General features: G+C 44.0%; 1 protein-coding gene across 1 annotated transcript; it reads right to left on the bottom strand.

Moving 5' to 3' along the window:
• Nucleotides 1-395: 395 nt before the first annotated feature.
• Nucleotides 396-9873, bottom strand: LOC142376400 (S-arrestin-like; the record flags this gene model as incomplete). Its single annotated transcript, XM_075459937.1, has 5 exons — nucleotides 396-537; nucleotides 654-726; nucleotides 8660-8744; nucleotides 9078-9213; nucleotides 9806-9873. Coding segments are annotated over 5 exons (504 nt in total), but the record flags the coding sequence as incomplete, so codon positions are not given.
• Between the last annotated feature and the right edge of the window lie 588 nt (nucleotides 9874-10461).

Here is a 10461-nt window from a genome sequence, read left to right as displayed (position 1 = left end):
AGGTTGGTGTGTTTGTGTTGGGGGTCCCTACATGCTGGATGAAGCCAGGTTGGTGTGTTTGGGTTGGGGGTCCCTACATGCTGGATGAAGCCAGGTTGGTGTGTTTGGGTTGTGGGTCCCTACATGCTGGATGAAGCCAGGTTGGTGTGTTTGGGTTGGGGGGCCCTACATGCTGGATGAAGCCAGGTTGGTGTGTTTGTGTTGGGGGTCCCTATATGCTGGATGAAGCCAGGTTGGTGTGTTTGTGTTGGGGGTCCCTACATGCTGGATGAAGCCAGGTTGGTGTGTTTGTGTTGGGGGTCCCTACATGCTGGATGAAGCCAGGTTGGTGTGTTTGGGTTGGGGGTCCCTACATGCTGGATGAAGCCAGGTTGGTGTGTTTGTGCTGGGGGTCCCTACATGCTGGATGAAGCCAGGTTGGTGTCTTCATGCTTGAGGCGTCCATCCAGAGCGATCCCCCTGCGGTCCTTGTTGTAATCCACCAGCGGGTACAGGATGTACTCTTTCTTCAGGGTGGTCCCAGACGGCACTGAGTCCCTGAGACAGAGAGACACAAGCAACACGAGTCCGACCAGATATTCAGGTCCAACATGAGGTCTGTGCAGTTCTGTGCAGGGCCTTGGTTCTGAGCCCACAAAGCTCCAAAAACTCACTCAGTCTCTTCTTTGGCCACAGATTTGACGTATTTGTCGTTGGAGTAAAGGACGACGTTGGTCACCTGCTCAACTGAACACAGAAAAGGCACATATGAAAGACGGTAAATACACCTCCAGAACAACCGCTGCTATCACACCTCAGCCCAAAGTCTACATTAGTCCACGTCTACTGACGTTCCAACATGAGGACAACCGGAGACTGACTGGGCCGAACACCTGCCACATGTTTACCTGCTGTGTCACGACAACTAGTTCTGTTACCAAAAGTGAATGAAACACTAAAGAAACAGGTGTGAAAGGGTGTGAACAGATGTGAGAAGGTGTAAACAGGTGTGAACAGGTGTAAACAGGTGTGAACAGATGTGAACAGGTGTGAACAGATGTAAACAGGTGTGAACAGATATGAACAGGTGTAAATAGGTATCAACAGATGTGAACAGGTGTGAACAGGTGTAAACAGATGTGAACAGGTGTAAACAGATATAAACAGGTGTAAACAGATATAAACAGGTGTGAACAGGTGTGAACAGGTATAAACAAGTGTGAACAGGTGTGAACAGATGTAAACCGATATAAACAGGTGTAAACAGATGTGAACATGTGTGAACAGGTGTGAACAGATGTAAACAGATGTGAACAGGTGTGAACAGGTGTAAACAGGTGTGAACAGATATAAAGATGTGAACAGGTGGAAACAGGTGGAAACAGGTGGAAACAGATATGAACAGGTGTGAACAGGTGGAAACAGGTGGAAACAGGTGGAAACAGCTATGGACAGGTGTAAACAGGTGTGAACAGGTGTAAACAGGTGTCAACAGGTGTCAACAGGTGTGAACAGGTGTAAACAGGTGTGAACAGGTGTAAACAGGTGTCAACAGGTGTCAACAGGTGTGAACAGATATAAACAGGTGTGAACAGGTGTGAACAGGTGTGAACAGGTGTGAACAGATGTAAACCGATATAAACAGGTGTAAACAGATGTGAACATGTGTGAACAGGTGTGAACAGATGTAAACAGATGTGAACAGGTGTGAACAGGTGTAAACAGGTGTGAACAGATATAAAGATGTGAACAGGTGGAAACAGGTGGAAACAGGTGGAAACAGATATGAACAGGTGTGAACAGGTGGAAACAGGTGGAAACAGGTGGAAACAGGTGGAAACAGGTGGAAACAGCTATGGACAGGTGTAAACAGGTGTGAACAGGTGTAAACAGGTGTCAACAGGTGTCAACAGGTGTGAACAGATGTAAACAGGTGTGAACAGATGTCTACAGGTGTGAACAGGTGTAAACAGATATGAACAGGTGTGAACAGGTGTAAACAGATGTGAACAGGTGTAAACAGGTGTGAACAGGTGTATAAAGGGGTGAACAGGTGTGAACAGATGTGAACAGGTGTAAACAGATGTGAACAGGTGTAAACAGATATGAACAGGTGTGAACAGGTGTGAACAGGTGTAAACAGATGTGAACAGGTGTAAACATATGAACAGGTGTGAACAGATGTAAACAGATGTGAACAGGTGTAAACATATGAACAGGTGTGAACAGGTGTAAACAGATGTGAACAGGTGTAAACATATGAACAGGTGTGAACAGGTGTAAACAGATGTGAACAGGTGTAAACATATGAACAGGTGTGAACAGGTGTAAACAGATGTGAACAGGTGTGAACAGATATGAACAGGTGTAAATAGGTATAAACAGATGTGAACAGGTGTGAACAGGTGTAAACAGATGTGAACAGGTGTAAACAGATGTGAACAGGTGTAAACAGGTGTAAACAGGTGTAAACAGGTGTGAACAGATGTAAACAGATACAAACAGGTGTGAACAGGTGTAAACAGATGTGAAGAGGTGTAAACATATGAACAGGTGTGAACAGGTGTAAACAGATGTGAACAGGTGTGAACAGATATGAACAGGTGTAAATAGGTATAAACAGATGTGAACAGGTGTGAACAGGTGGAAACAGGTGGAAACAGGTGGAAACAGATGTAAACAGGTGTAAACAGGTTTGAACAGGTGTGAACAGGTGTGAACAGGAAGCTTTGCTGACGCTGTGACGCTTTGCGGTAAGACGTGTTGCATCACTTCCTGTTACCTTGCTTGTGCACTGTGGAATTTCTTGCTCCGCTTGGAGTACTGATAATCACTTTATTTCTATCTATAACTTACACAATTTTGCATAGTTAAACTCTATAGCTTACCGTTCTGTTCTAACACACTCCTACAGATCTTTATTCTCACTTTTTAGCGGTGTGTCTGGTTCTCTAGCGTAGCATGGCTACCGGTTCTCTTCCTCCTTCTCCTGCTTTCACCTGCTCCGTGTGTCAGATGTTTAGTTACTCCTCTGCCTCCTTTAGCGATAATGGTACATGTAACAAATGTAGTCTTTTTGTAGTTTTGGAGGCGAGGTTATCTGAATTGGAAGCTCGGCTCTGCACTGTTGAAAATCAACCGATAGCGAGCCAGGTCCCTTTTGCCAGTGTGGAGCCACCTAGCGTAGCTAGCTCAATTAGCCTCCCCCTAGCAGAACCCGAGCAGCCAGGATTACAAGGTGGCTGGGTGACTGTCAGGAAGAGGCATAGCTCTAAAGTCAAGCCCGTTGTTCACCATCGACCTGTCCACGCTTCAAACAGATTTTCCCCACTCAGCGACACACCCGCTGAGGAAAAAACCCTGGTAACTGGCAGCTCTATAGTCAGAAACGTGGCATTAGAGACACCAGCGGCCATAGTCAAATGCATTCCAGGGGCCAGAGCGGGCGACATAGAATCCTATTTAAAACTGCTGGCTAAGGATAAACGTAAATATGGTAAAATAGTTATTCACGTCGGCGTTAATGACACCCGGTTACGCCAATCGGAGGTCACTAAAATTAATGTTGCATCGGTGTGTGATTTTGCCAAAACAATGTCGGACTCCGTAGTTTTCTCTGGACCCCTGCCAAATCTGACCAGTGATGACATGTTTAGCCGCATGTCCTCCTACAATCGCTGGTTGTCTAGATGGTGTCCAGCAAACAACGTGGGCTACAGAGATAATTGGCAATCTTTCTGGAGAAAACCTGGTCTGATGAGGAGAGACGGCATCCATCCCACTTTGGAAGGAGCAGCTCTCATTTCTAGAAATATGGATGAATTTATTTGCCACCCTAAAACATGACAACCCAGGGCTCAGAGCAGGATGCAGAGTTGTAGTCTTACACACTTCTCTGCAGCTTCCCACCTGCTGCTACCCACCCAATCAATTAACACAAAAGGAGCAAATCCTCTTGTGCAAAAAGAAATTATTAAAACAAAAACTTTAACTGAACAAAAACATCAAACTATTAAATGTGGTTTGCTGAATATCAGATCTCTCCTTTCCAAGTCTCTGTTAGTGAATGAGTTGATTTGTGATCATCATATTGATATATTTAGTCTTACAGAAACCTGGCTGCAGCAGGAGGATCATGTTAGCATCATGTTAGCATCATGTTAGCATTAATGAAGCAACTCCCTCTGACTGTTTAAATGTTCACGTTCCTCGAACCACAGGCAGAGGAGGAGGAGTGGCAGCTATCTTCAGATCAGGGTTACTCATCAGTCCCAGACCCAAGATTAGTTTTAGCTCTTTTGAATATCTGATTCTCAGTTTTTCCCACGCAAAGTGGAAATCCCAGAAACCTCTTGTGTTTGTTGTTGTGTATCGTCCACCTGGCCCTTATTCTGAGTTTCTGTCTGAATTCTCAGAGTTTTTATCCCAGTTAGTGCTGAGTACAGATAAAGTCATTGTAGTGGGTGACTTTAATATTCATGTAGATGTTGAAAATGACAGCCTGAATATGAACTTTAATTCTATATTGGACTCTATTGGATTTTCTCAGAGTGTTCACAGACCGACTCACTGCCTTAATCACACCCTTGATCTTGTTCTGACTTATGGCATTGAGAGTGAACAGTTAACAGTGTTCCCTCATAACCCTGTCTTATCTGACCATTTTCTGAAAACCTTTGAGTTTACATTACTTGACTATACAGTTTCTGAGAAGAAATTTACGTATAGAAGGTGTCTATCAGAGGATGCTGTAACCAGATTTAAAGAATTAATTCCATCATCCTTTTCTTCACTGCCATGTGCAGATATGACAGAGGACGACTACCTAAACTTTACTCCAGCAACACTTGACTCTCTTGTTGACAGCACTATAGTTTCAATGCGTACAGCACTGGACAATGTTGCCCCTCTGAAAAGGAAGGTAATCAGTCAGAAGAGGTTGGCTCCTTGGTATAATTCACAGCTGCATGCTTTAAAGCAGACTGCAAGAAAGCTGGAGAGACAGTGGCGTTCCTCTAATTTAGAAGAGTCTCAGTTATTCTGGAAAGATAGTTTAATAACGTATAAGAAAGCCCTTCGTAAAGCTAGAACTGCTTATTATTCATCATTGATAGAAGAGAATAAGAATAATCCCAGGTTTAGCTTCAGCGCTGTAGCCAGTCTGACTAAGAGTCCGAGCTCTGCTGAGCCAGGTATTCCTTTAACTCTCAGCAGTGATGATTTCATGAGCTTCTTTATTAATAAAATTGTTTCTATCAGAGAGAAGATTGATGGAGTCCTTCCCACTATTATCAGTGATGTATCATCAAGTACAGCAGCTTTAGAAGTATCTTTAGAACCTGATTTATATTAAGACGGCTTCTGCCCAGTTGATCTCTCTGAGCTAACAACAGCAATAGTCTCTTCTAAACCATTAACTTGTGTTTTAGACCCAATCCCAACCAGACTGTTCAAGGAGGTTTTCCCATTAATTGACACTTCCATATTGGATTTGATCAGTCTGTCTTTGTTGACAGGATATGTACCTCAGACTTTTAAGGTTGCTGTAATTAAACATTTACTTAAAAAACCTACTCTTGATTCAGAAGTGTTGGCTCATTATAGACCTATATCCAATCTCCCTTTTATGTCTAAAGTTCTTGAAAAAATAGTTGCAGCTCAGCTTTGTGATCACTTACACAGAAATAATCTGTTTGAAGAGTTTCAGTCAGGATTCAGAGTGCATCATAGCACAGAAACTGCACTGCTGAAAGTTACCAATGATCTCCTCTTAGCCTCTGATAGCGGACTTGTGTCTGTGCTTGTCCTGTTGGATCTCAGTGCTGCATTTGATACGGTCGATCACAGTATCTTATTACACAGACTTGAACATGTTATTGGGATTAAAGGAACTGCATTAGGCTGGTTTAAGTCATATTTATCTGATAGATTTCAGTTTGTTCTTGTAAATGAAGAATCTTCCTCACACACCAGAGTAAGTCATGGAGTTCCCCAGGGTTCTGTGCTTGGACCGATTCTTTTCACTTTATACATGCTTCCATTAGGTAACATTATTAGACAGCATGGCATAAATTTCCATTGCTATGCTGATGACACTCAGCTGTACTTATCTATGAAACCAGATGAACCCAATAGGTTGGTCAGACTACAAGCATGTCTTAAAGACATAAAGACCTGGATGACTCAGAACTGTCTGCTTCTAAATTCAGACAAAACTGAAGTCGTTATCTTTGGACCTGAGCGTTTCAGGGAGAAATTGTCTAGCTATATAGTTACTCTAGATGGTATTTCCTTGGCTTCTAGTTCTACAGTGAGGAACCTTGGAGTTATTTTTGACCAGAACTTATCATTTGACTCGCATATAAAACAGGTTTCTAGGACTGCCTTCTTTCATCTTCGTAATATTGTTAAAATCAGGAACATCTTGTCTCAGAGTGATGCAGAAAAACTGCTCCATGCATTTGTTACTTCAGGATTGGACTACTGTAATTCTTTATTATTGGGCTGTCCCACATATTCTCTGAAAAGCCTTCAGCTGATCCAAAATGCTGCAGCCAGAGTTCTGATGAGAACTAACAGCAGAGATCATATTTCTCCAGTTTTAGCTTCTCTTCATTGGCTCCCTGTTAAATTCAGAATAGAATTTAAGATTCTTCTCCTTACATATAAAGCTCTTAATGACCGAGCTCCATCATATCTTAAAGATCTCATTGTAAGATATTTTCCTAACAGAGCACTTCGTTCCCAAACTGCATGTTTACTTGAGGTTCCCAGAGTTTCTAAAAGTAGAATGGGAGGCAGAGCCTTCAGTTATCAGGCCCCTCTCTTGTGGAATAAGCTGCCAGTAAATGTCCGGGAAGCAGACACCCTTTCCACTTTTAAGACCAGGCTTAAAACTTTCCTTTTTTATAAAGCTTATAGTTAGGGATGGCTCAGGTGATCCTGAAACATCCCATAGTTAAGCTGCTATAGGCCTAGACTGCTGGGGGGCCTCATCTGTCACACCTTTCCTCACTTTACTCTCTTTATGTATATGTGATATTATTGTGGTCATTAACTCGTGTTTCCCTGTTCCAACAGATATCCTTTGAATGGTGTTACAGTGCCGCCGTCGCGGTGGCCCCCTGCCCCCCTCCCCCCCCCCTTTTTCTGTCTTCTCAAACCCCAGCTGGTGGAGACGGATGGCCACCCTTCCTGAGTCTGGTTCTGCCAGAGGTTTCTTCCTGTTAAAAGGGAGTCGTTTCTCTCCACAGTCGCCTCAGGCACGCTCAGGACGGGAGATTGGACCGAAAAACAAAAAGTTTTCAGTGCAATCTGTTGGTTTTCTTAGCTAGGAAATTGTTTTTGAATTGGCTCTATATGAACGAATTGGATTATTTTATGAATTATGATTATTATTAATTAATTGAATTCCAATTGGTTTGAATTGGACTTACTATCTAAGTGCCTTGAGATGACATTTGTTGTATTTGGCGCTATATAAATAAAAATGAATTGAATTGAACAGATGTAAACAGATGTAAACAGATGTAAACAGGTGTAAACAGGTTTGAACAGGTTTGAACAGATGTAAACAGGTGTAAACAGGTGTAAACAGGTGTAAACAGATGTAAACAGGTGTAAACAGGTTTGAACAGGTGTAAACAGGTGTAAACAGATGTAAACAGGTGTAAACAGATGTAAACAGGTGTAAACAGGTTTGAACAGGTGTAAACAGGTGTAAACAGATGTAAACAGGTGTAAACAGGTGTAAACAGGTTTGAACAGGTTTGAACAGATGTAAACAGGTGTAAACAGGTGTAAACAGGTTTGAACAGGTGTGAACAGATGTAAACAGGTGTAAACAGGTGTGAACAGATGTAAACAGATGTAAAAGGGTGTAAACAGATGTAAACAGGTGCAAACAGGTGTGAACAGGTGTGAACAGATGTAAACAGATGTAAAAGGGTGTAAACGGGTGTAAACAGATGTAAACAGGTGTAAACAGATGTAAACAGGTGTAAACAGGTTTGAACAGATGTAAACAGATATAAACAGATATAAACAGGTGTGAACAGGTGTGAACAGATGTAAACAGGTGTAAACAGGTGTAAACAGATGTAAACAGGTGTAAACAGGTTTGAACAGGTGTGAACAGATGTAAACAGGTGTAAACAGGTGTGAACAGGTGTGATCAAATGTAAACAGATGTAAACAGATGTAAAAGGGTGTAAACAGGTGTAAACAGATGTAAACAGGTTTGAACAGGTGTAAACAGATGTAAACAGGTGTAAACAGGTGTGAACAGATGTGAACAGATGTAAACAGGTTTGAACAGGTGTGAACAGATGTAAACAGGTGTAAACAGGTGTGAACAGGTGTGAACAGATGTAAACCGGTGTAAACAGGTGTAAACAGGTTTGAACAGGTGTGAACAGGTGTAAACAGGTGTAAACAGGTGTAAACAGGTGTGAACAGATGTAAACAGGTGTAAACAGATGTGAACAGATGTAAACAGGTGTAAACAGATGTGAACAGATGTAAACAGGTGTAAACAGGTGTAAACAGGTTTGAACAGGTGTGAACAGGTGTAAACAGATGTGAATAGATGTAAACAGGTGTAAATAGGGGTGAACAGATGTAAACAGGTGTAAACAGGTGTAAACAGGTTTGAACAGGTGTAAACAGGTGTGAACGTCACCTGACAAACTGATGTCTTTGATGTTCCTGCTGGACGAGTTGGTGATTTCAACATTTGCTTTAAGTGGCTCGCCGTGATAAAACGTCTGCAGACACACAGACAGTCCAATGAGGCAGAAATATTTACTGTCCATCTAAGACTGATGCGGTTCCAGTTCTGGTCCAGTTCTGGTTCAGTTCTGGTTCAGTTCTGAGGTGGCTCTGTTTGCAGAACCAGGTTTATGACTCCAGCTGCTGACAGAAAGCACCTGACCATGTGACACACCGGACCCTACATTAGTTCTGGATGTTAAACATGGAGACCCCTGGATCCGGATGAACCAGGTTCTGTGTTGTGGACCAGCAGAGAGTTGGAACTGAACCAGAACTGAACCCGCTTTGGTGCAAACCCTTTGTGGCTGAACAGTGTCCACCCTTACCTCTTTTGGGAGGCTCAGTTTGACGTGCAGCGGCTTCTCTGACATCAGGAACTCGAAGGTCATCTCTGCCACCGGGGCCACCTCCGAGTTCTCTGGGCAGAACTGGACCTTACGGATGGAGAGGCGGACCGAGCTCCTGCAGACGGGGACACAACACAGGGAGGACATGAAACACCATCAGGTGGGACCGGTTCTGAGTTAGACTGTGTGACACCATCAGGTGGGACCGGTTCTGAGTTAGACTGTGAGACACCATCGGTCCAGGTGGGACCGGTTCTGAGTTAGACTGTGAGACACCATCGGTCCAGGTGGGACCGGGTCGGTCCAGGTGGGACCAGTTCTGAGTTAGACTGTGAGACACCATCGGTCCAGGTGGGACCGGGTCGGTCCAGGTGGGACCAGTTCTGAGTTAGACTGTGAGACACCATCGGTCCAGGTGGGACCGGGTCGGTCCAGGTGGGACCAGTTCTGAGTTAGACCGGTTCTGAGTTGGACTGTGAGACACCATCGGTCCAGGTGGGACCGGGTCGGTCCAGGTGGGACCAGTTCTGAGTTAGACCGGTTCTGAGTTAGACTGTGAGACACCATCAGTCCAGGTGGGACCGGGTCGGTCCAGGTGGGACCAGTTCTGAGTTAGACTGTGAGACAACATCAGTCCAGGTGGGACCGGGTCGGTCCAGGTGGGACCAGTTCTGAGTTAGACCGGTTCTGAGTTGGACTGCACTCACTCTTTGTCGATCTTGTCGTCCTGAGCATCACCACAGAACGCCTTCACCTCGAACTCCACCGCACATTTCTGTTGGAAACACAAACAAAGACCAGAGGTGAGAACAGCTGGAACATCTGTGGCCAAGAAGCTCAAGTTACATGGGAGGGAGGGAGGGAGGGAGGGAGGGAGGGAGGGAGGGAGGGAGGGATGGATGGATGGATGATGGATGGAAGATGGATGGATGATGGATGGATGGATGGATGGATGGATGGAAGATGGATGGATGGATGGATGGATGGATGGATGGATGGATGGATTGATTAATGGATTGATGGATGATGGATGGATGGATTAATGGATGGATGGATGGATGGATGGATGGATTAATGGATGGATGGACGGTTGGATGATGGATGGATGGATGGATGGATTAATGGATGGATGGATGATGGATGGATGGATTAATGGATGGATGGACGGTTGGATGATGGATGGATGGATGGATGGATGGATTAATGGATGGATTAATGGATGGATGGATGGATGGATGGATTAATGGATGGATGGAAGATGGATGGAAGATGGATGGATGATGGATGGATGGATGGATGGATGGAAGATGGATGGAAGATGGATGGATGGATGGATGGATGGATTAATGGATGGATGGATGGA

Source organism: Odontesthes bonariensis, unplaced genomic scaffold (assembly GCF_027942865.1).
Source record: "Odontesthes bonariensis isolate fOdoBon6 unplaced genomic scaffold, fOdoBon6.hap1 scaffold_282, whole genome shotgun sequence".
Lineage (NCBI taxonomy): Eukaryota > Metazoa > Chordata > Actinopteri > Atheriniformes > Atherinopsidae > Odontesthes > Odontesthes bonariensis.
This window is presented reverse-complemented; position numbering and strand designations above follow the sequence as displayed.